General features: G+C 38.2%; 2 protein-coding genes across 3 annotated transcripts; both read left to right on the plus strand.

The window, feature by feature from the left end:
- The first annotated feature begins 3 nt into the window (after positions 1 to 3).
- TXNDC12 (thioredoxin domain containing 12) lies at positions 4 to 23,624 on the plus strand. Of its 2 annotated transcripts, XM_081306446.1 has the most exons (8): positions 4 to 228; positions 11,422 to 11,482; positions 17,154 to 17,206; positions 18,220 to 18,293; positions 19,456 to 19,525; positions 20,589 to 20,672; positions 22,358 to 22,396; positions 22,999 to 23,624. In XM_081306446.1, exons 1-8 carry the CDS (start codon positions 132 to 134, stop codon positions 23,004 to 23,006), a joined length of 486 nt encoding a protein of 161 aa, XP_081162572.1. In that variant the 5' UTR covers positions 4 to 131; the 3' UTR covers positions 23,007 to 23,624. The 2 variants fall into 2 exon arrangements, with proteins under 2 accessions (XP_081162572.1, XP_081162571.1); XM_081306445.1 differs by having other exon boundaries at positions 22,358 to 23,624.
- On the plus strand, positions 12,816 to 14,643 carry KTI12 (KTI12 chromatin associated homolog). Its single transcript, XM_081306440.1, has one exon. It carries the CDS (start codon positions 13,098 to 13,100, stop codon positions 14,142 to 14,144), a length of 1,047 nt encoding a protein of 348 aa, XP_081162566.1. The 5' UTR covers positions 12,816 to 13,097; the 3' UTR covers positions 14,145 to 14,643.
- Positions 23,625 to 26,511: the final 2,887 nt, after the last annotated feature.

Below are 26,511 nucleotides of genomic sequence, written 5' to 3' on the forward strand. Positions count from 1 at the left end.
AGAGTTTGGAAAAAAAAAAATCTGAGAAAGAGAGGGTCTGGGCTGACCCGCTCTAAGGAAAAGAAACGGATCTCTTGCGGTGACTCGGGCCCTGTGTCGGGTCAGCCCGGGGGTCCCGCTCACCTAGCACCATGGAGATGTGGCCTCGTCTCGGGGCCACCTGTTTGCTTTTCTTCAGTTTCCTGCTCCTGATCACCTCTTCTGACGGACACATTGGGCTTGGAAAGGGTCAGACAGCATTCTTATCTTAATCTTTACTGATCCGGGGCCTCAGCCGAATAGGACCCTTCCCTTGTCTAACACTGTTCCCCTCGGGTTTTCTTTCTTAGGCTACGCCAGATTTCTTTCTTTCTTTCTTTCTTTCTTTCTTTTTTCTTCCGCAACCGCACCTAGAGTTTTGACTATTTCTTGGGGTAGGGAGTAGTGAGTTCGGGAAAGGTAAGATGGGGAAGTTATACTTAAGGTCTCTATTAATTTTTGCGTTGGGGGAAGAAATAGTCTGTAAATTAGAAAAAGCATGTTTAAGGGCCCAGCATAGTGCTGGGCACTTGGTAGATCCTCAGGAATGGTCACATTCCCTTCCTAAAGAAATAGCGTCCTCGGGAACCTACTGTGTCGAGATTCCAGCTTTGAATATGAAGATTCCTCACTCTTCCTTGAAGAGCTAGGCTACTGCCTCCTTGCCCTGGGAGATGCAAAAAAAAGGGCCAGATGAAGTATAGAAGTTCTGCTGTTAGAGGGCCACCAACAGTTGTCTTTGGTGTGGTTCAGCCAGTGTGTCTAGAAAAACTGATTTTTATTTTTTATTTTTCTGAGGAGGGAATGATCAGTAGTTATGAATGGAGGTTAGTATCCCAACTCCATCCCATTACCTACATCTTCATTCACAATTTGAACACCTTTCTCCTCATCAGCTCTTTCTTGGTTGAAAGTTGGATCCACTGAACTCAGGGTTTATGCTTTTCTAAGTGGGTTAGTTATACTTGGATCTCACCCCCTCTTCCATTTTTTTTTTAACTGACCTGACTATATGGAATGATTCTGCTGGAATATTTTTTATTGTTTTCTCTTATCCTCCGGACTTTCAGTGGAATGAATGCATCCATTTCTTCCTTCAGTATGTAATTTTTGATCACCTACTATATTTCTGGCATTGTACCAGGCACTATCAATGAACCAGATAGATAAGATTCCTGCTGTCATGGAGCTTATATTCAAGTCAGAGAAAGAGAAAGTAGTGTAAACTCATTGATAAATTAATAAGACAACTTCAGCTGGGCAAATGAAACTGTGTTAGAGTATGAAATAGTAGAAAGGTTTGGGAGGATGAGGGAGGAATTAACTGAGTTAGGAAGATCAAGGAAGGGTTTTCTGAGGTTTCCATCTCAGTGGTGAAGCCTGCACAGTGAATTCCATTAGGCCAGAATGTTTAAAATACACTAGTAATATTTGCAGAATGTTCTTAATCCCATTGTAAAATAGGTTACTGTTTATTTAGAATAAAATATTAAGTACCGAGGAAGACAGAAGACTATGGTGTTAGGATGTGAGTTTAGCTCCGAATTTTAATGTGTTCTGACACAAAACCAGTTGCCTTGTCTGTGGGTCAGGAATTTGAATGAGTCACAGTTGGGGAATGTTTCTCTCTTCCATGATGTCAGGGGCCTCAGCAGACTGGTTATTTCTCTCTGTGGTCTTTCTGCATGGGCTAGTGTAGGCTTCTTCCCCATTATGGTAGCTGGATCCCAATAATGAGTGACCCAAGAGAATCAGGTGGAAATGCATAGCATTTTTATTATCTAACCATACAGGTCATATGGCATCACTTCTACTATACTCTGTGGGAGCAGGTTCAAGTGGAAGGAACATTAACATCTATACATGAAATAGGAGGCACACTGAAGTCACATTTGTAAGAGGAGCATGTGAGATGGAAGGTTCTATTGTAATTATCTTTGGTAAATATTATCTGCCACAGTGAGCCAGGACCATTTCTGCCTTGTTCATGCTCAAGAATATTTGTTGCAAGAAAAATGAATGGTAAACATGATTGTTATGTCCCCTGTATTTTTAAAAACAAGTAAGTAGGCAGTTAGGCAGTTATATGACAACATATATGGACTTTGAGCAGGAAAATACCAGGTAACTGCAGCAGTACATAGAACGACAACTCAAGGTAGGAGGGTTGGGTTTTGAGGATTCAATGAAAAAAAAAAAGAAATTTAATATTGTGTCACACACTTAAATGTTAACTGGCATTATTTCCTCCCATGGAAGAATGTTTAATTATTCCTTAAAGGAATTAATAATACTTCAGTTTTTGTTGTATGTATTTATTATACATGGATTCTTGGGACATATATTATACCCCACTCACCCCCCCCCCACCCAAATGCTACCTGAAGCAGTAGTTCCTGAAAATTTTGATGAGTGAGATTTCTTATCTCTGTTAGATGTTTCAGTATCTCTGACTCTTTTCAGAAGATGGCCTTGTGATTTGCAGAGAGGAGAGAATGAGTGTCCCCACTGTTTTAAGAAAGCACAGTGGTGTGGAGTAAGCACTACATAGGCATTGGGAGGCCTGGATTTTAATCCTCTCCTTGCAGAGGGAGAAACTAGAAAGCTGTCAGTAGAGGCAGTTTGCTCTCTGGCGTAAAACAAATAGATGATTTTTGTCAAGTCTCTAGGATAAACATTTGGCACTAATACTTACAAAGTATTTACCTTCCACTCAGTATCCTGTTCACTTTCACAGCAACCCTGTGGGATTAATATTTTCATTAGCCATATTTTGCATTTGTGAGAATAGTAAATGGCTGAGGTAGGATTCTAACTCCGGTCTGTCTGACCTTTTGTTAATCAGGTTTTATCTGCTGGGAGAGGGTGGATAATACTTTTCTTATGTCTTTAGCTTACACTCATTAAAACACTTTTTAGAATGAAAAGCTTGGAAATGCTGATGTAAATGCTGTATTTAGAAATGGTTACTTTTCCTTTTTAACTGTTTTAGGAGAAGAACTGCTGGCATGGGAGACTTTAGCTTACTTTACAGAAAACTGGCATAAATTAAGTGGCTATGCAGCTGACACTTAAGAAACTGGACTATTTTCCGGTGTTCCATGCTGGCATAGGAGTGAGTGTGGGTGGTTCTGGGGAGTGGATGATTTTAGTAATAAGGTAAATAGTGCACCTGTATAAATTCTTTTTGAAGGAGAAACCAAAGAACTCAAGTTTTACATAATTGAAGTCAGTATTCTCATTGTGTTTTGCTGAAGACTCATTCCTTCATTCATTTCTTCATTTAACTTTTGCTACAGAAGCAGTAAAGTGCAGTGAATATTTATAACTACAGACTCTGAAGTCAACCTATATTCTAGTTCCAGCTCTGTCACTTACAGGCAGTGTAAGGTCAAGCTATTTAACTTAAGTTTCCTTATCTGTAAAAAAGAGATAGAGTTTGTACCTCAAGGTTATTGTGAGAATTAAATAAGTTAATACATGTAAAAGCTATTAAAAAAAGTATCCGGTACATAATTAATGCCATGTAGGTATTTGTCATTATTAATATTGTTATTATCATTATACTATTAGTATCATTATAATTATCACCTAAACTAAGCATTCAATAAGTGATGATAGGGCTGGGGATGTGGCTCAAGCGGTACCGCGCTCACCTCTCATGCATGCAGCCCGGGTTAGATCCTCAGCACCACATACAAACAAAGATGTTGTGTCCGCCAAAAACTTAAAAAAAAAAAAAAAATATATATATATATATATATATAAATCCTCTCTTTAAAATATATATATATATATATATAAATTCTCTCTTTAAAAAAAAATAAGTGATGATAGTAGAGTGTTTGTATTATACCTCTTAGGGGTATACTTCTTAGGGGTATTGCAGTAGATCAGCTTGGGAAGTTTTGGGATACTGGAAAAGCATGCTAATTAGAAATTAGAAGACCAAAATTTCAGATGGCTTCTGTATTTTTCTAGAACTCAGTAAAGTGAGAGGGTTGGAGTAATTGGTCTCTAGGATTGTGACATTTTAAATGTATTAAATTTAACTTATTAAATTTAAGTAAACTTAAATTAACTTATTAAATTTAAATAAAATTAAAAACTGAGGTCCTTAATTAACTTAGCCACATTTCATGTACTTAGTTGCCACATGTGGCTAGTGGCTACCATATTGAGTAGCACAGGTACAGAGCATTCCAATCATTGAACAGTGGTGCTTTGGTGTCTCTATTAACAACAATCTCCCCAATTGTAAGCATTATCACCTAGCTTCTGGGTAGCCCAGGTTTGTGGAGAAACAATGTAATCTGATGTTAATCTAACTTCCTTGATTTTCTTTTGGTTGGCATTTGCCTGTTATCTGTTTCTGAATTACACCACCATTGACTTTTGCAAATCCTGTTTTAGGTATACTTTATAAACATCATAAAGATAGTTTGGATTTTTTTTTAAAGCTATATCTGACAGTTTCATCTTTTAACTTTAATTGATGAGTTTAGTCCACTTATATTTGTCGTTATTATTGACAGCTACTCTTTTATCCAGTTTCCATCTCTACTACTGTTTTTCCTATGCTTTTTCCATTTTTCCCCTTTTTTTGGAGGTTGAATATTTGCATGTTCTTATTTTATCTCTTTTATTAGTTTGAAATTTGGTACTCTAGTCCTTTTACTAAATACTCTTGAATTTTACTTGCACATTTATCAAAATCGAACATTATCTTAATCCCCCCAATGGTAAGGGTGCCTTAGAATATTAAACTTCAGTCAGCCCCTCTTTACTTATAAGCAGTTGTTCAGTAATTTAGTTCAGTTTTCTAAAACTATGAATTGGGCTTTACAAATTTTTATGAATATTTAGATTTAACTACATGTTTACCCATGTACTTGTTCACTATTCTTGTATATGGGTTTTTTCCTGATATTTCCTATCTAAAATGTATCCTTTAGCTATCCTTGTAGTTTTCTCTCGTAGGAGACTATTTCATTCTTTCTCCTGTTTGCAAATCTCCAATACTTTTCCACAATGTTTATTTTCAGTTAGTGACCATTTAATAGAACATAAAGGGGGATCATAGGAGGCTTCCAAAAATTCTCACCATTACATTTACCCACCAGTACTTCTTTTCCTGTTACTTGATAAATCATCCGTATTTCTAGCAAGGGCTAATCCCTTTACTTTAGTACTAGATTTCGCTTCACCTACTTAATGGCATTTTACCAGGGAGTCCTGTGTCATTAATATTTTTTCTTTATTGTATCATTTATATCAGCTTTTAACATCTGTCTTTGCTTTTGCACCCTATATTCACGGCAAATCTTGTTGACTTTGTCTTCAAAATATATCCAGAATCCAGTATTATATTCCTCCTAGCAGGATTGCTCCTTTTGAGGACTGGGAGGGAAGGATCTTTTCCAGGCTTCTCTCTTTGGCTTGGAGATGACCATAATTCTCTCTGTGTGCATATCTGTCCAAATTTCACCCTTTTATAAAGACACTAATCATACTGGGTTCAGGTCTTCCCAAATAACCTCATTTAAATTTGATTAACACTATAATAATCCTGTCTCCAAATAAGGTCACATGTTAGGACTGTACCTTTCTTTAGGGGAAGGGGATACAATTCACCCTATAATAAATACTCTTTTGCTATCTGTTTTTAGCACAGAAGCTCAAAAATCCATAATACACAAATTACATCATGTTATAACTGCTCAGAACCCTCCAGTAGCTCAGGAAAAGCCTGACTATCTGCCTTTCTGCTTTCTGTCCTTCCATCCTTCCTGAATTAGGAATTGAATCCAGGGCTTTGCACATGCTAGGCAAGTGCTCAACTACTAAACTATATCCCTAGCCCTTTTTATTTTATTTTGATACAGGGTCTTCCTAGATTGCCCAAGCTAGCCTTGAATTTGCAAGTTTCATCTTAGCCTCCTGAGTAGCTGGGATTGTAGGTGTGCACTATCATCAGTTTAAAAGTCATTTTTTTTATGGGGCTGGGGTTGTGGCTCAGCACACGTCTTGCATGTGTGGGGCACTGGGATCTATCCTAAGTACCACATTAAAAAAATAAATAAAGGTATTGTGTGCATCTACAACTAAAAAAACCATTTTTTAAAAAAAAGTCAGTCTTTATAATGACCTGTAAGGCCCTCCATTGTCTACCCTCTCTTTGTCCCATTGACCTTATCTTCTTTTTTAACAGATAGTATTGTGTAATGCTTAAAAACAAAGAGTCTAAACCCTTCTGCCTAGGTTCAGATCTCAGCTCTGACATTCACAAGTTAGGTGACCTTGGGAAAGTTATTTAAACTTTGTGCCTCAGCTTTCTTTTTTTTTAATATATATATATTTTAGTTTTAGGTGGATACAATATCTTTATTTTACATTTATGTGGTGCTAGAGGATCGAACCCAGTGCCTCGTGCATGCCAGGCAAGCACTCTTACCACTGAGCCACAACCCCAGGCCATGTGCCTCAGTTTTCTCATCTGTAAAATGGGATTGATGAGACCGTCTACCTCATAGGGTTGGGAGGATTAATATTTTTAAGGAACTTAGTGCCTGATATGTTATATCAATAGCAAATACTTGTAGTAATTAATATTACCATTCTAAGCTATCATAGCTGAGGAAACATTTTATAGTCTGGGAAAATTACCTAACATACCCAAAGTCATATGACTAGTAAGCAGCAAAGCCAAGATCCAAACCCCGGGAGTCAGGGTCCAGAGTCCATGCTCTTGACTATTATATGATCCTGTTGAATAAATACTTATTTATTGAAATAATGAGTGGTGAATACCTGATAGTGGGGGGAAAAAAAAACCTCTCAGTTTATCTAAACATGTCTGCTTTGTCCTTGTGCTTGAAAGATAGTTTTTTTTAGAGTATATAATTCTAGGTTTAGTTATTTTCTTTTAGCATTTCAAGATGATACTCTGCTCTCTTTTGATTTCTATTGTTCCTATCAGTATAATAGCATAATTATTGATCTTTTGTAGGAAATATGTCATTTTTCTGTTGTTTATTTAGGTACTAGAGATTTAAACCAGTGGTGCTTTTTATTTTTTGAGACAGGGTCTCACTAAATTGCTGAGGCTGGCCTCGAATAGGTGATCCTTCTGCCTCAGCCTATCGAGCTGCTGGGATTGCAGGCATGCGCCACAAAGCCTGGCTCTCTTTGACTGTTTTTAATATCTTCTCACTCAATGGTTTTGTCATTCTACAGTTTCACCACCTTAAATAATTGTGTATGCTAGACTTAAATCAATCTCTATATTCTTGGCCTCTCTTAACATTGTCTGTCTTCATGGCTCTGGTCTGCATCCTGGATAACTTCTAATATATCTTTCCACCTGTCTCTAATTTGCGTTTTACTCTATCCATTATATTTTTGAAAAATTGGTAGACTTTATATTTCAAGCAATTTTATCTCTGCAGAAAACTGAGCAGAAAATACCCACATGTGCCCTTTCTCTTCTTTCTCCCCATCTTTCCTTGTTAACATTTTGTGTTAATATGGTACATTTTTTACAGCTGATAATCCAATATAGATTATTATTAACTAAAATCCCCAGTTTACATTAGGGTCCACTCTTGCTATTTTATGTTCTGTGGATTTTGTTTTGTTGCAGTACTAGGGATTGAACCTAGAGTGCTATACCACTGAGCTACATCTATACCTCTTTCCTATTTTTTTGAGACAGGGTCTCTCTAAATTACAGAGGCTGGCCTTGAATTTGCAATACTTTTGTGTCAGCCTCCTGAGTCTCTGGGATTAGGATGTGCACCACCATGCCTGGCTGTTTTGTACAAACTAGGTGGCTTAAACAACAGAACTTTATTTTCTTAAGGGTTCTGAAGAGTACAAGTCCAAGGTCAAGGTGTCAGTAGGGTTGATTTCTTCTTGCAGATGACTGTCTTCTCTGTGTTTTCACATGATCTTCCTCCAGTTTACATCTGTGTCCTAATCTCTTCTTATAAGAATTAGAGCTGGAGCCCATCCCAATGATCTCATTTTAACTTAATCGCCTCTTTTAAAACTGTTTCTTCAAATCGTTCTAAAGTACTGGAGGTTAGAATGTAAACATATGAATTATTTTCGGGGTGCATAATTCAGGCCATAATAACATGTATCTGACATTACAGTATCACATAGAATAGTTTAAAGTCATTAAAAGATATCCTATGCTCCACTTATTTTTTTTCCTCTCCCCCATGAGAGAATGAACCCTGACAACCCTGATCTTTTTGTTATCTTCATAGTTTTGACTCTTACAGAATGTTATGTAATTGGAATTATATATAGTATGTAGCCTTTGGGTTATTTCTACAGATTCTATTTGGTACCATCACAAATTTGTCTATTTATGTGTGTGTATGTGTGTTTGTGCATGCCTGTTTCTGTGATTCCATGTATTTCTCTAACATTTCATATATTCCTATTTTTGTATTTTGTGGCTGATAATCCTGATAGCTGAAGTCTTCGAAGTCTCACTCTTGCTTCTACTCTTACTTGTGTTGACTTGTTTTCTTATATCTTTATTGATCTATGATTGTGAGCCCATAATGGCTATTGTTTTTTTTAATAAAATGTTGATTGTCCTAGAGGATAAAGTAGGGAATGCTTCCCTCCAGAAAGGTTCAGCATTTGATGCATCTACCAGAGAGTACTAATGATGGGAATCACTCTAGCCATATTTTTTGAGGATTGGGTTAATATGGGAGTTTCAGATTCTCCATTTGCCATGTTATAATGAATATTTACTTTCAGTGCAGCCTTACCATTTACTGGTTGTTCACTGTTTCTCATCTGATTTTTAGCTTAGTTTGTGTTTGTGGTGGGATTTCCATTATTACAGTGAGTCCATTCTGAAAGTCTGTTTATGTATGATTAAACTTTTTTGTAGCAGGATATTCTTTCAGGTTGGTTGGTTAGGCACTATGCTGAAGCAGGATTCAGTCATCTTAGTTTAGGTATTGTAGGTAGAATGATGGTGATCACATTAGATACCTTCCAGTTCTCCTGGGCATCCTCCCAATTTCACTCAGTCATTTGCTCTTCAGGATCAAACTTTGGGCCCTAGGCAAGTGATATTTTCTCTTGGCCAGCAGCCCATGCTGTTGGGAATGAAAAGTGATGATGGTAAATTTGGATACTGCCTCCATGTGCTAATCTGGATGAATTTTTATTCCCTGGAGGTAGCACAGATGAAAATTAGATTTGAATTTATTTCTGGGAAAGAATGATCTGGAAGACAGATTTAGCAGCTGAAAAGGCAGAAGACTGAAGGTTAAATCTCAGATTGGCCATTTAGTAGCAATGTGATCTAATAACAGCTGATGATAACTTCCGAGCCTTAGAAGTCTCAATTTTAGGGCTGGGATTGTGGCCTGGTGGTAAAGCACTTGCCTAGCATGTGTGAGGCACTGGGTTCGATTCTTAGCACCACATAAATAAATGTATTTTGAATGTATTAAAAAAAGAAGTCTTAACTTTATGTAAAGAATAGCAAAAACTACTACCTACTGATTGTACAATATGTTCAATACTGTGTTGAGATTTTATATTTCTTATTTAATATTTGGTAGTAATCTGATAAGACAGAACTATTATGCTTCTTCCCAAACCCCTACCCCAGTGCTGAGGATTAAACCCAGGACCTCACACAGGCTAGGAAAGTGCTCTAACACTGAGCTACGTTCATTCTCAAGCCCACTTATGCCTATTTTAATGATGAGAAAACTGAAATGTAGGGAAGTAAAGTGGGTTATTGTTAAGGCCAAATTTAAATGAGTTAGCACATGTAGTATGCTGGTCACAGATAAACTGATTACTAAATAACAACATTTTATGATCACTAACATTTTCTGGATATAAAAATTAAGTCTTTTATGTGATTTGGCCTAGATAAGATTTGTTTATTCAATAACTATTTTATAGAGCACTTGTATATTCATGTGTATTTTATAGAGCACTTGCTATATTCATGTGTACTGTTAAATATTAGGGAAATGGGAATGAAACAGATATAGGCACTCAGGGAGCTCCCCTTGGAGTGAGGGAGATGGATACATAAATATTTACAATTCAGTCTGGGAAGTGCTGCAATGGGAGGAGAAGAGGCTGGTTTGGGAGTTAGGGGAGATTTGTAAGAATTGTCCTCTTATTATACCTGAAGACTGGAGGACAGGCTGGGAGAAAAGGCAGAGGTAAAGTGATTATGAAATACTGAAGGGAAGAGAGTGCCTGCTGCATTTATTTATTATTTATTCATTTATTTATGTTTGTTTGTTTGTTTGGTTCTGTGATGCTGGGGAGTCAACCCAGGGCCTTGAGAATGCTAGGCAATTGCTCTGCCTATGAGTCACATCCCCAGCCCACATGCTGCATTTAAAGAAGTAAAAGTATTTCTGTGTATGGGATTTTAGGAAAAGTATGGAAAATGACTGGAGAGGTGGGCAGATGCCATATTCTCAAATCTTCTGCTTTCAGCCTTGGTCCTTTATCTTTAGAGCCCTGGAAAGCCTATGAAAGTCTTCTTATCCGTCAGTAATGTGATTGAAAAAGATCACTCTTGCTAAATTATGGGAATACTAACAACAATCACTTAAAATTCATTACCTTCTTTAGTCCTTACCTCCAACATTCTGAAGTATGTATTATTGTCTTGATTTTTCAGATATGGAAATTGAGGCTTGGAAAGCTTACTTCACTCACAAAAATTCCCACAGTGAGTGGAGTCCCATGTCCTTCTGACTCTAAGTTGTATTGCTATGTCACCTTCAATTAGTTATGATTTGTTATGACCTACTTTATGTTTACTGTATGGAGAATTCTCATTCATTCATTCTTTTTCTAGTTTTGCTTTTTTTTTTTTTTTTTTTTTTTTTTGGTACTGGGGATTGAACTCGGGGACACTTAACCACTGAGCCACATCCCCAGCCCTATTTTGTATTTTATTTAGAGCCAGGGTCTCACTGAGTTGCTTAGCACCTCACCATTGCTGAGGCTGGCTTTGAACTCGCAGTCCTCCTCCTGCCTCAGCCTCCCAAGCTGCTGGGATTGCAGGCGTGCGCGCCATGTTCATTCATTCTTACAGTATTACTGGCATACTCTGTGATAGTTTACAAAGCATTTCATTTCATTATTTAATTTCCTTAAAAGCTATTGATTGGGTGGTGTTATTTCCATCTTATAGATATGAAAACCGAGGCTTGGGATAGGGGACTATCCATGGTCTCTCATTTCTATCAGGGAAGCTGGGTCTTCAACACAGGCTATTAATAGAGGAAAGCCTTTTTGTGGGTATCTCATGAACATGCCACACTACTTTTTTGGGTCTGTGTGTCCTTTATTCATTGTGTGAATGTTTATAAGCCTTTTTTGTTCCAGGTTTTGGGGATCATATTCACTGGAGAACACTAGAAGATGGGAAGAGAGAAGCAGCAGCCAGGTACAAAATATGCTTTAGATTATTTATGGTGGTAAGACTCTTTCTAATCTTCAACATAGCATTGATTTCAGATGAAGGGCTATGCCAAGTCAGAGCAAGAACTGCATAATCGCCTCATAATAACAACAATACTACTAGCTAATCCTTACTAAGTGCTTAGTATATACAGATATTAAATTATATGAATTAATTCACTTGATCCTCACAACAACTCTATGAGGGGGTACTTTTTGTTACCTTCTTTTTAGAGATAAGAAAACTGAGGCATAGAGCAATTAAGTAATTTTTTATTTACCCAAGATCACACAGCTAGTAAGTAGCAGAGCCTTGTTTCTGACCCAGGCACTTCCTTCAGGGCCTGTACTCTCAACCAAAATACCATACTACCTACTAGACTCAAGTAGTCTCATAGTCCACGTGGGTTTAGTTTATGCGCACTAATAAGTGGGAAAGCCAAGACTTGCATTTTCTCTTCTACAGTATACTAGAGCCATACAAAGATCTATTCCACTCCAATATGTGTTCGTATATTATACACACTCATAATTTCAGATATACAAACTCACATTTCTAGATCTACTAAACTATAGTGTTTCCTGCTCCTAGAACAAATCTACAGATTCCAGGCTCTGAGTGTCAAATCTTCTGCAGCAGAGTTGCCAGATTTAGCAAATAAAAACAAAGGATACACAATTAAGTTTGAATTTTAGACAAACAATAAATAATATTAAATAGGTCCATGCAATTTTGGGACATACTTATACAACTGTAACAAGTTTTTTGAGTTGTTTATTTCTGAAATTCAAGTTTAACTGGACATCCTGTATTGTATCTGTCATCTCTGCTCAGGAGAAAAGTTTCAAGTTCCTAAAGTCTTTAATGATTTCTCTGGGCAGATGTTCTCTTTTGTTCTTTTATAACCCAACCTATACCCACCCATTATAGCATTTATTACTCTGAATATAGGTGCTTGATTCTTCCTATTCAGACACTTGATCTCCTGCAGGGGCACTCTTTTATGTTCATCTCTAAATCCCCAGCCTTGAAGATGTTGTATAATTAAAATAATTATAGAATAAACATTTACTGAGTGCCAGTAGGTGTGAGTGCACACATGAGCAAAACAAGTATTTATCAATTGCCTTATGTATGCTAAATATAAGTGTTAGCAGTTTTGCAGTATTTAATGCTCATTAATAAATAAATGGGGGCTGAGGTTGTGGCTCAGCCATAGAGCGCTTGCCTAGCACGTGCGGGGCCCTGGGTTCTATCCTCAGCACCACATAAAAATAAACAAAATAGGTTATTTGTCCATCTACAACTAATAAATAAATAAATAGGTGGGCTCAGTCTTCGACCCAGGGAGATCACATTCTCCGGAAGTCTTTAACTTTTAGCATGAATAACTGATGTCATTCTAGTCTCTGCATCTCCTTTCTGAGTAAGCTGGACCTGGACCTAGTTGATTTAGAGCCCCTGTTTCTAAAGAAACTAGAAGTCTTGCCAGTCCATAGAACAGGAAGTGCAAACCCGTGTATACTTCCGGTTAAAACCGGTGACGTAGACAACCCGGAAGTTGGCGCGGCGAGTTTGCAGATGGCCGCTCCCTGGTAGCATGCCACTTGTGGTGTTTTGCGGGTTGCCGTACAGCGGCAAGAGCCGCCGTGCAGAAGAGCTTCGCTGGGCATTGGCGGCTGAAGGCCACACTGTATACGTGGTGGATGACGCTTCGGTGCTAGGCGCGGAGGACGCGACCGTGTATGGCGATTCTGCCCGTGAGAAGGCTTTGCGTGGGGCCCTGCGAGCCGCCGTGGAACGGCGCCTGAGTCGCAACGATGTTGTCATCCTGGACTCGCTTAACTACATCAAAGGCTTCCGCTACGAGCTCTACTGCTTAGCGCGTGCAGCGCGCACGCCGCTTTGCCTGGTTTATTGCGTGAGGCCAGGAGGTGCGAGCCGAGGACCTCAGGTGACTGGCGCGGAAGAGAACCCGGGCGCGAAAGTTAATGTGAGTTGGCGGCCGCGCGCTGAGGAGGGCGGGAAATCTGAGCCTGCAGACATCAGTACTGTCACCGAACCGGCCTCTATAGTAAATGGGAGAACCGGGGCCCACGGACCTAGGGAATTGGAGCCGGTAGAAGCCGAAGCATCAGCTGTAGTGATTGCGGAGCCTGAGAAATCTGTGAAGCATGTGACCAGTGCCTTTTACCCTCCTGAATTAATGCAGGCTCTAACACTGCGCTTTGAGACTCCTGACTCTCGAAACCGTTGGGATCGGCCTTTGTTTACTGTGGTGGGCTTAGAAGAGGCATTACCTTTGGCGGAGATCCGGGCTGCCCTGTTTGAGAACCGGGCTCCCCCACCACATCAGTCTACACAATCCCAGCCCCTTGCCTCCGGCAGCTTTCTACACCAGTTGGATCAGGTCACAAGCCAGGTGTTGGCCAGACTGATGGAAGCGCAGAAGTGCGCTGTGCCTGGGGACTTGCTAACACTTCCAGGCACCACCGAGCACCTAAAATTCACTCGGCCCCTGACCATGGCAGAACTGAGTCGCCTTCGTCGCCAGTTTATTTCCTATACTAAAATGCATCCCAACAATGAGAACCTGCATCAACTGGCCAATATGTTTATTCAGTATCTGGGTCAGAGCTTGCACTAATCAGAGCGGTATGGGGAATCCGAAGGTCTGCAAAGCGTGTTATATTAGTGGAGCTGCTGAATTTACTGATTTGTTCCAACTTTCCTGACTGCCCCGTGCCAGGCCCTGATTTTACAGCATAAGTTTGAGACTAGAGAGAATCCTGGCAAATTTCTCCAGAGAAGACAGCTCAAGTGGTCAGGGATTGCTTAGATTGGATTGGTATATCACACACCATTGACTCTTCCCATTTGAATAGTGGGTGAAGAGACTGGATGGATAAGAAAACAGTTGTGAACAGTTCTGGACTCTGTGCTGGCCAGTCTTTCATATCACAAATCTTTTCTGAGTACCTAATTTTTGCTAGTTTCTTTTTCCTGGGACTGAGTTTACTGATAAACCCATTGTTTTTGGTCATTAAGTATCTTTGATTTTGTGAAAGCGAAAGACATAACCACTAGGTTATTTCCTCCAATAAAATATTTTAAAAGTAGTGAGTCTGCTTGAGTCTCTTTCATTTAATGTAACTAAATGTTTTTCATGTAATCTAGTGTAATATTGTATATAAACACGCATTATTGTTATATCTTTGGCTGAACTCTTATTTCAAAAAAAAATATTTATTTTTTAGCCATAGTTTGACAAAATACCTTTATTTTATTTATTTATATGTAGTGCTGAAGATCGAACCCAGGGCCCTGCATGTGCTAGGCAAGTGCTCCACCACTGAGCCATGACCCCAGCCCTGAAATTATATATATATATTTTTAGTTGTAGTTGGACACAATATCTTTATTTTTATGTGGTGTAGGGGATCGAACCCAGGGCCCCACCTGTGCTTTGGGAGTGCTCTACCGCTGAGCCACAACCTCAGTCCTGAAATTGTATTTTTATAATGCTCAGTTAAAGATTAGATTGTTTGGCCACCCTAAAGTAACTGTATTATGGCACGTTAATGACTGTTGTGCTTAAGATATGTATCACATTAGCCTTTCTTTCATTCTTTTGTTGGTTTCTTAGAACAAATTTAAGTACTATAACTGTGATAATAAATTATCACATTTATTTTTTAGTTGTAGATGGACACAATACCTTTATAGTTGGACACAATACCTTTATTTCATTTATTTATTTTTATGTGGTGCTGAGGATCGAACCCAGGTCCCTGTGCATGCTAGATGAGCGCTCTACCACTGAGCCACAATCCCAGCCCCAGTACCTGTGATTTTTCAAAGACTAACCAGTCTGTCTTTGCCCTTGAGAAGTTTGTGAGAAATACAGATAGGTGATAATGGGATGAAAAAGACTGGTGGTCAGATGATGATGACAAATGCTTTAGGATCCCAGAGAAGAGAAAGACTAGGCAGTTTGGGAAAGGCTTTGCAAAGGAGTTTGCCAGAGAGAAAAGGGGGAGCAAGACATTCTAGAATGTTCATGTTCTGAAAGTGAATGGAGCTTTAAAACGTGGGTTAGATGGGCTTCTATTTGATCTCTTGGGAGTCTCAGTTTTCTCATTTATATTATGAGACCATTGAAAGTATTACCCTTGAGTTTTGAGGATTTAAATGAGGTAATGAACGTACAGCACATTGTACAATGTCATCTAGTAAACGTTTAGCATGTTTTGGCTATTATGGTTAGCTACATCCCACTACCCACTTAAACTTGTCCTTCTTCTATGAAAGTCTTTACAAGTACTAGAGGCACACGTCTCTATAGGTTTATAATGAGCGTAAGGTGAGGTAATTGAGTAACTCATTTATCACTAAATGAGCTAATTTGTGTATATTTAGATAATATTTATTGGCATAAGTAAATGTTGTAGAAGTGTTTGTTATCAATAATTCCTTAGTGCAATGGAGTTCAATATGGTAAATACAGTTATAGCTATTATACCTTGTATAGTATTATGGTGGTGTGGTGATAACAGGTTGTGTGATGAAGTAAGCCAATGCCTGCCTATATAGGGCCCTCATATTTAACATTTGAACTGAAAACTTTTAAGCGCTTCATTTAACCAATCTGATTCAGGTAGATTCTGTTGCTTATAATTTTAAAAAAACACTCTTCATCACTGATTTAAAAAATATTTAATTTTAAGAAAATTGAAAAAATACACAAATGTAAGAAAAAATCCACTGTCTCATCTATAGATTATGTTTTTTTGGGGGGGGGGTTTAGAAAGAGAATTTTAATATTTTTTTTTAGTTTTTGGCGGACACAACATCTTTGTTTGTATGCGGTGCTAAGGAGCGAATGCGGGCCGCACGCATGCCACGCGAGTGCGCTACCTCTTGAGCCACATCCCCAGCCCAAGATTATGTTTTGATACATTTCTTTTGGGGCTCTATAGTTGACTAAACCGTATTGAAATTTTATATCTTGGGCTGGGGAATGTGGCTCAAGCGGTAACGCGCTCGCCTGGTATGCCCGGGGCACTGGGTTCGTTCCTCAGCACCACATAAAAATAAAAAAATAAAGATGTTGTGTCCACCGAAAACTAAAAAAATAAAATATTAAAAAGAAGAGGGCTCGGGTTGTGGCTCAGTGGCAGAGCGCTTGCCTCGAACATGTGAGGCACTAGGTTCAATCCTCAGCACCACATAAAAATAAATAAACAAAATAAAGATATTGGGTCCATGTATAACTAAAAAATATTTTTTAAAAAAGAAATTTTATATCAGTTTTTAACGTGCCAACAAAATTTTTCATTTACATTTTTAATGATTATTTTTCATGATAATAATTTAGAATTACTGGAACCTTTAAAATAATGTAATTGGATGTTTTCTTCCATTCCAGTCTTTCTATCTAGCTTTATAGGCCAAATGTGCAGAATTTACAGGAATATCAGAATTTATCAATATTTTGCTATCAAAATCTATTACTATTGAATATTTAGATTGTCTTATTATTTTACCAATTGAAATCATACTACAGAAACATCTATCTCCATAAATTGGTTATTTTATTAGAATACTTTGAGAAAGTACAATTACTAGATTATAATTTCTTTGTTTTGTTTTTAAGTGGATTGCCTATTATGGTGATTATCCATAAGTCTTGGTGTGGAGCTTGCAAAGGTCAGTAAATGCTCTTAATCTAAAAACGGATCTTAGAAGTGTTGTCAAAGTTAACATTTAATAAATGTTATCACTGATTCTACACAGCACTGTGGTTGCTTTAAGGAACATCAAAGAAATATATGATGTAGATTTCCTTCATGAAATTTGTAATTATATATCTGCAGGGGGCTTTAGGAAGCTTGAGGTGATTAAAGTACAGTTATATAAGCCAGGGGTGGTATTGCAGAATCCCAGCTACTCAGGAGGCCAAAGCAGGAGTATTGCGATTTCAAGGCCAATCTCAGCAAATTGGTGAGACCCTGTCTCAAAAAATAAAAAGGACTGGGGATGTAGGTCAGTAGTGGAGTACAACCCCAGCACTGCAAAAAAAGAAAAACAGCAGCAACAGTTATGTAGAAAATGGAATTAAGTGCTAAAATGGCATGTGGCAATAAATATTAGAGGAAGCTGTACATGGTTAAGGAAGTTGTCTGGAGAAGAATCAAACCAAGGTTATATGATTTTGTGGCATGTAATTCTTTCTGCTATACTACCCTGCTCCTTTCCCAATCAGGTTTTATTCTTAATTTGGTATTCTACAGTTAAAATATTAGTTAGGAAAGGAATGTAAAATTAGCATAAATAATTGTATAATGTGTGTACACACACATATTTAGTGGCAAAGTGTTGTTACCTTATTACTCTTTTAATAGTTGTTGAACTGAACCATAAAAGCAAATAGTGATGCTTCCTCCTGCTATTTGTGTATCATTATCCGTACTCTATAAGTGAGATAAAAGCTTCAGAGAAATGAAGAAAGTCACTCAAGGCCACAGCCATGCAAATAAGTGACAGAAGCAGCACCAGCATCTAGGTGCTCTAGTAGTTCTGGTTTTGGAGGGAAGAAAAAGAAGGTTTAATTTATATGAATCAGCAAATGCATGAACTACCAAGGAGAATAAGTGATGCTTAGGCTCATTGGGATTTGGGTATGATGTTTCTTGTACTCAAAATCTTTTTTCCCCTTCTAGCTTTAAAGCCCAAATTTGCAGAATCTACAGAAATTTCTGAACTTTCCCATAATTTTGTTATGGTAAATCTTGAGGTAAGCCTTAAAGAATTTTTCCTTTTGTGCTATGATTTTAAGACTTTATTGTTTTGGATTTAATAACAGTAAGAGTATAAAGTCATGTTGAATATAGAGTTGATTATCCTATGTTTGTTTTATCTTGATTTCTCATACTAAGGCTTACATCAGATGTGTTAGCATCTAATTTGGGGAGGAAATAGAGAGGAGAGCTTGAATAAGATGACTGAATTTTATACTTAGACTAAAAAATGCAATCACATATGAAGATTACAACACCCTGCAAAGTTTACTCATTTGAGCACCTGCTTAGAATTGGACTTTTATGTACAGTCTTCCTATTTCCTCATGAGACATCTTTTATGTACTTCATATAGACTTCAGGAATCCTGAGTCAGAGAATATCAGATCTTAGACTTGGAAGAAATTTTTAGGCCATTGGTATTATTCCCATTTTACAAAAAGGACATCTTAGACCTGAAGAAGGTATGTGTGATTTGGTCAAAATCGTAGAATCTAGTAAATTAAAAAAGTAGGTACCGTAACCTAGCCGTGTTTCCTTTTAGATCATACTCTCCAAGTGTGAAATTACTTGGATACTCTGTGATGATTCTTCTTTCCAAAAGTTTCTGTAAAGATAATGTTTAACCATAGGATTAAGAATCTTCTGAACACATTAACACTTAAGGTTGAGACAGCAGAGGAGTTGCTTATATAGTTAATGGATAGCCCAGATGCTTACGTATCTCTTCAAGGCAGATACAATGTAGTGTGGGGAGATAAATAAGTAGAATATGTCAGCCTGTGGTAAATGCTACCGCCAAAATAAAGGAGAAGATGGCTTGCAATTCTAGGTAAGTGGAAGAAAAGGCAACGTTGAGTAAAAATTGGAAGCAAAAATAGGAGTGAGCTTCTGATGACAAAGGAAGTGTGTTTAGACATAGGGAAAGAGCAAGTCCAAAAGCCTGAATTAGGAGCATATCTGGTTTGCTGAATGACACCAACAAAAAGCAGATTAATGGGGCTGAAGAAGACTTAACAGGGTAGAACATGAAGTTTGAGAAGTGTCCCAAGGGCAGATCGTGTAGGGCCTTGCAGTCCTGAACAAGAGAGGAATCTGAAGGTCCTTGAGGAGAGGGAGGACATGATCTAATGTAAGGTTTACATTTACTCTTAATAGGATGAAGAAGAACCCAAGGATGAAGATTTCAGCCCTGATGGGGGTTATATTCCACGAATTCTTTTCTTGGGTAAGGCAAAAATTTTTAATTGGGAGATTCATGATGTAGATAGAGAAATGATGCAAGAGACCGAAGTATATATATAGTTGTGAAACTATACTGGGATGTCCAAGAACAAATAAAAACCAGTTTTAAGAGAGGGGAGTTCCAGGGCTGGGGCTGGGGCTCAGTGGTAGAGTGCCCGCCTCTCACATGTGAGGCACTGGGTTCGATCCTCAGCACTGCATAAAAATAAAGATATTGCGTCCAATTACAACTAAAAAAGAAAAGAGTGGGGGGGAGTTCTGGCCAGGCGCAGTGGCACATACCTATGATCCCAGAGGCTTGGGAAGCTGAGGCAGGAGGATCGCGAGTTCAAAGCCAGCCTCAGCAAAAGTGAAGCCTTAAGCAACTCAGTGAGACCCTGTCTCTTAATAAAATACAAAATAGGGCTGGGGATGTGTCTCAGTGTTTGAGTGTCCCTGAGTTCAATCCCCGGTACAAAAAAAAGAGAGAGTGAGTTCTGAAAACCAAACCTGCAGGTTTGTGGGGAAACTTTTTCCAATAACTGCTTTTATGAGCAATGAGAGGAGTTTGATCTTCCATTTATTCATTCAACAGTCATTTTGAGCATTAGCCATGTCAGACACCGTGTGTGACACTGCAGGGCCAAGGATAAGCCACAATTCCCATTCCTGACCCTATGGTGCATCTGAGGCAACAGAATAATACAACCAAGCAAATGTCTTTCCACAAACAGTTTTATAAGAGATAGTTAGTGACCACCTAATCTTGGCTTTATATTTGGCTGGATTCTATGGGGGATACAAACAAAAATGTTGGCCTCATCATTACCAAGCAGGAAAAAAAAAAAAAAAGTGCTAGAAAGATGAAACAGCATGTGCCAAGGCATGGGACAAGGTGGTGGGCATTATTCAGGGAATTACAAGGAATTCATTGTGGTTACAGCATGAAATGTTAGGGATAGGGCGGTGAGATAATGGGCAAACATGGGGAGGTTTTATTTCCTGGAGGGCCTAGTATATTATATGTTATAATTATTGCAATCCCTGTGCCCTTTTTTCTACAATAGATCCTAGTGGCAAGGTGCATCCTGAAATCATCAATGAGAATGGAAACCCCAGCTACAAGTATTTCTACATCAGTGCTGAGCAAGGTACTGTTCTGCTTGAGAAATTGGGGAGGATTGCTCTAGATTTAACTAGGATGAGCCATAATGGGCAAGGTCTGTGATAGGAACTTAATCTAACCTGTTAGCCAAGCAACTCCTGCATGCCTAGCTTTTGGCCAGATCCTTTATAGGATACAGGAGAAAGATAATATGGTCCCTTCCCTAGAGACAACAGGAGGACATTTCAAACTATGGAAATGATGTATGAGGGGGATATCGCCCAACACGGAGGGTCTGTAAGGTTTGCTAGAGGAAATTGTGAGTGGATTGAGTCCTGAAGAATGAGACACAGCAAAAGAATGGGAAAAGCATGTTCCAGACAGAGTGGCATCAGTATAGATAGGCAAAGGAAGGCTGAAATAATCTCAGGCTTTTTTGATCTCTAATTCTGGCACATAGTCATCTTAGGGGAAGGGTTGGATTTCATGCCATATTTTGTTACTGTTTTCCTCCCTTAGTCTTCCTGATCTATAAAAGAATTGTTTACCAAGTTGCCATGTGTCCCCAATTGTCAAACTGCCAAGTTGAGGATCACTTTGTTTTTGAGTCCTTGAAACTCTTATTCTCAGAATAGGAAAGGGGAAGAGATGTGGAAATATTGTCATCACCTTTTCCTGGTTAAGGAGAGTAGCATATTCTTTAACCAAATGAAGATCTTAAGAGATTGGTGTTAGAAGGAGATTTTCCACACAGAGAGTGGCAGCTGAGCTTTAGGTCCTGAACTCTTATCCTTTGAGATTTGCCTTCTCTTAGAATTTTATCCAAGTTACCACTCCCCTCTCCACACTGGCATAGTCCAATGTGAACACAAGACTCTTCCCTGAGTTCCTGGTGGCTCAGCTGACATGAAACTGGAACATTCAAACCTGTCTTAACGAGAGACACAGGCAAGACAAAAGGAAAATATCACTATATTAGGAGCTAATGGGTGTGCTTTCCAAGATTTACAGACTCTGGCTCAACCTAGTTTCCAGCCTGTGTTGTGTAGGGGTGTTATTGTAGAACCACCACTCATAGGCCTATATTGAAATCGTTGCCCTTCTTGAAGTGCAAATCCATAGGAGACAGGCCCTGAGATATATAAGAAATTTCATCTCCTGTCTGCCTGAGGCCTTCCTTCTAGGTTTCTCTTTTATTTTGCCTGAAAACTTGGCTCCTTTCATGTATAGTTGATAGTAGAAATGACTACATGCTTCAGTGGAGACCATTCCCTCAGAATGCATATATGCATACATATACTCCATCATCAGTGTAACCTGTAACTTCTACAGGGAATGAAATAAATGCAACAGTCATCCAAAAAACAAGGGGGATGGTAGGAAGGTGTTCTCTTCTCTCCTCCTTATTATCAAGTGAACATAGAGGAAATCAACTCTAATCTTAGAGGGTAAGCCTGGGTAACTGCTAACATTTTTGTAGGACTTTGTAATTTATGAAGCACTTCTATCATCCACTTTTTAAAATATGTGTAGAAATAAGTGGGATTATATCATTTTATAAACAAGGAAACAGATTCAAAGAATGATATGCTAGGACTAAAATTCAAAACTAGATGTTGAGTACAGAAGTTGTGTTCCTAAATATTTCTCCTAAAACATTTAAGAATCTATATTGTTGTCAAATATCAGATATTAAGTTGTGCTTCATATTTTTCCCTCTTTATTTCACAGTTGTTCAGGGGATGAAGGAAGCTCAGGAAAGACTGACAGGTGATGCCTTCAGAGAAAAACATCTTGAAGATGAATTGTAACACAGATATATCCCTTCCTTCATCAAAAATAGTGTTCTGGAAGGAAAGCAGCAGAGGAGGGAATATTGAGGAATTGCCCAGAACAATTAAACTGACCAGGAAACCTTTTTTCTTCCTACACTGGAAGGAGCTCTCTCACTGTGGAAGAGATCTGTTAAAAGAAGCTGGTCTGATTGTTTGTGGATCCAGCAGTGTGGCAGACTTGTTTCTTTTGCTCCCTGTCACCTAAATGTCCATCTGTCTTTGAATGTAAAGAATGAAACCTGACACAGAACTTGAGCCACTTGGAGGTTAATACCTCACTTACACTTCAGTATTTGAGTCTTTTCCCATTTCCTCCTGCTTTACTCACCTTAGTGGTGAAAGAGACTAGTAGCATCTTTTCTACAATGTTAAAATGGCCGGAATAGCAATTTTTAAGAAAACAGTAAATCCTAAATGTAAATCAGTAATTCTATCCTCTGTTAAGGAGACCAGCCTGTTTTTTTGTCTTTTTCTCCTGGGAATAATCTTGGGCTTCTTCCTGAATCCCTGCATCCTTCTTCCTCTTTTCCTGCTCAGGCTGTTAGCGTGCATGCGTGTGCAGGAATGACTATGTGCTTGGACCGAGCCCCAGCCGGAAGCATGCTTTCCCTTGTTACTGTTGGAGAAACTCAAACCTTCAAGCCCTAGATGGAGCCATTTTTGTCATATCATCAATGATATTTTTGTACCGGGGTTAATCCCCCCCAAAAGATAAAATATTAATTGTTCATTAAACTTTAATAAAACTTTAAAAGGAAATGTGCTGTGATGGCCTTTTAGTTATTATTGGAGAATGGCGGGAGGGAGGGAAATCACTTCAGGAAGAAAACTAACCTTGGGCTGGGATTGTGGCTTAGCAGTAGAGCGCTAGTGTGGCATGTGCGAGGCCCTGGGTTCGATCCTTAGCACCACATAAAAATAAATAAATAAAGATATTGTGTCCAACTACTTCTAAAAAGTAAATGTTAAAAAAAAGAAAAGAAAACTAACCTTGAGGGCCTGCTCTAAGAGTCCTAACCAAGGACTCCTGCTCTTTCACCATCCACATCCTGAAGCCAGTGCTCTTCTCTTAACACTTGTTTTTTGTTTTTTTGGGTTTTATTGACATGGGGTCTTGCTACAAAAAAAAAAAAAAAAAAAAAAAGAAAAGAAAAGAAAACAAAGAAAGGCAAGTAAAAACAAAGGTCAGCAGCTTGGGAGGCTGAGGCAGGAGAGTCACAAGCCAGCCTTGGCAACTTAACAAGGCCCTAAGCAACTTCGGGAGATCCTGTCTCAGAACAAAGGACTGGGGATATGGCTCAGTGGATAAGCACATTTGGGTTCAATCTGGTACCCCAAAAAAGTATATTTATGGGGCTGGGGTTGTGGCTTAGAGGTAGAGCACTCACCTAGCATGTGCAAGGCCCTGGGTTCGATTCTCAGCACCACATAAAAATAAAAGTATTGTGTCCAACTACAACTAAAAATAAATAAATATTTTTTTAAAAAAATATATTTATATGAAGTTATAAAAGAGGCAGAACTTATCAATAGTGTGAGAGTGCACATCTGGCATTGGGGGAATGGGCCTGAAGATGGATTGACTGTAAAGGCACAGGAGGAAGTTTCTATGGTGATGGATGACATGGCTACACAGGTGTACACACTGTGCAAATTCATTGAACTGTAAACGTGAGCATTTTATCATGTAATTTATACATTTGACTTTAAAATACTCATTCAAGTCTAGGGATGTAGTTCAGTGGTAGAGCGATTGCCTAGCATATGCAAGGCCTTGGTTCAATCCCCAGTACTGCAAAGGAAATAATTTTTTTCTTTAACCCTGCTTATTCCAACTTTCTAAAATCAAGTTGTTCTTAGAGACAGTCTGATTTATTTTTATTTTTTTAAAAAAATATTTATTTATTTTGGTTTTTGGTGGACACAACATCTTTGTTTGTATGTGGTGCTGAGGATCGAACCCGGGCCGCACGCATGCCAGGCAAGCGCGCTGCTGCTTGAGCCACATCCCCAGCCGACAGTCTGATTTAAATTGATTAAACAGTGAAAAGTGGTTGGCTACTTAGGTAATATGTAAGACTGCCTGATAAATTGAAAGAAAGCCAAATGTTTGATTAAAATTTGCTTAAAGCACAAAATGTAAATACATTTTATCAAAGCATATTATGTCTACAAAGATTTTCTTGGATCTTTCTGAGGAATGTGGGTTATACAAGGTACTTCTAAGGCAAGTGAAAAAGTCTGAGATGTAGTTTTAAATATTTAGTAAGTTTTTGTGATATACTTAGAATGCCTCTATTGAACAAGTAACAAATTTTCTTGCAAATTGGATGCTTTATATTTCTTTGTTTACAATGTTGTTGAAAGAGGACCTAATTTAATTATCAAGGGATATGTTTTTTAATATTAGACCACTGATTTTGGGGCATAAAAGAGTTCAAAGAATTTAATGTCATTGCAATAATGAAACTTTTCCCATCTCCATGAATGTACTTATGTGAACATTATTTCTCAGAACTTGTTTTTCTAAAAGTAATAATAAGGGGCTGGGGTTGTGGCTCAGTGATAGAGCGCTCACCAAGCACGTGCAAGGCCCCGAGTTCGATCCTCACCACATAAAAATAAATAAATAAAAATATTGTATCCAACTACAACTAAAAAATAAACATTTTAGGGCTGGGGATGTGGCTCAAGCGGTAGCGCGCTCGCCTGGCATTATGCGGCCCGGGTTCGATCCTCAGCACCACATACCAACAAAAATGTGTCCGCCGAGAACTAAAAAATAAATATTAAAAATTCTCTCTCTCTCCTCTCTCACTCTCTCTTAAAAAAAATAAACATTTTAAAAAAATAATAAGTACTAAGAAAATTTGTTCAAAACTTTTAACATCATTTTATGTATTGTTGTAACAATTCTGCCTAATGGGTTATCTGACTTTTCAAAATAATATAACTTAATTTGATCAAATATTTACTGTTTAGAGTTTACTCTGTAGAGATAGATGTTAACTTGTAGAAAACTATTATATGGGCTGGGGATGTGGCTCAAGCGGTAGCGCGCTTGCCTGGCATGCGTGCGGCCCGGGTTCGATCCTCAGTACCACATACAACAAAGGTGTTGTGTCCGCCAAAAACTAAAAAATATTAAAAAAAAATAATAAAACTATTATATGCAAATGATTTCTGTTTCCCAAAGTGAAGACAACCTCAAAGGTTACGACTTTATTGCCTTTAAGTCATTAACTAGTTTTTTAGCAGTCTTATGTCTGCATTCCTTTTTGTCATTGACAATATGCAGTCAACTGCCATACCTACATGTCCCAGAAAGATGTGCCTACCTTATATGCAAATCATAAGCCATTTTATATAAGGAACTTAAAAATTTGTGGATTTTGACATTTGTAGGGAATAGTGTGCTCAATAACCCTTGCTGAGACTGAGGTGACCTACGAATTTCCCCAGAAAAGGAACTTTTGGATAAATATGTTTGGATAACAATGCACGACTTGGATTGATTCATAATTCAAATTAATATTTTAGAAATTCAGAAGTCTCACTTGTTCTACTTCTGGATTTTTACTTTCTATCCAACTGAGGATGATGGCAACACATGTAGGGAGCAAATACTGAGAAAATGTCAGTGAAACAGTTGGAGTCAACTTAAAATCCCACTTTGTTTTTGGAATTCCAGGTATGTGAGCTAGTATATTCCCTTATGTTTAAGTCAACTGAAGCTGGGGTCTCCATTACTTACCACAAGAAACCTCATAAGGGAAACATCATTTAACACCTTGACCTCTCATTTATTTGACTTCTTAATACCAATGACCTCAGCTGTATCTTAGCCACCTCAATTGGTTTCACCTTGTCATTCAAACTGTTCTGAAATCTTGAATCTAGAAATCTATACTCTGACCACAGTTACCTATTTGTCCTTTCAGCCAAGCTGATCAACACTTTCTATAACATTCTGACCTCATGTGGATTTTACATAACTCCTTCAATTTTTTACTGCTAAATCTATAGACCTGCCTTCTCCTTCCCTTTTGT

Source organism: Spermophilus citellus, assembly GCF_964194105.1.
Source record: "Spermophilus citellus genome assembly, chromosome: 9".
Taxonomy (NCBI): Eukaryota; Metazoa; Chordata; class Mammalia; order Rodentia; family Sciuridae; genus Spermophilus; species Spermophilus citellus.

What these genes read in the sequence shown, in the direction of transcription:
- KTI12 (XM_081306440.1), top strand. Translation starts at nt 13,098, where the DNA reads ATGCCACTTGTGGTGTTTTGCGGGTTGCCGTACAGCGGCAAGAGCCGC.
- TXNDC12 (XM_081306445.1), top strand. Translation starts at nt 132, where the DNA reads ATGGAGATGTGGCCTCGTCTCGGGGCCACCTGTTTGCTTTTCTTCAGT. An exon ending in ACACATTGGGCTTGGAAAGG is followed by an intron (nt 229 to 11,421) that starts GTCAGACAGCAT and finishes TTTTTGTTCCAG; the next exon opens with GTTTTGGGGATCATATTCAC. An exon ending in TCCACGAATTCTTTTCTTGG is followed by an intron (nt 19,526 to 20,588) that starts GTAAGGCAAAAA and finishes TTTCTACAATAG; the next exon opens with ATCCTAGTGGCAAGGTGCAT.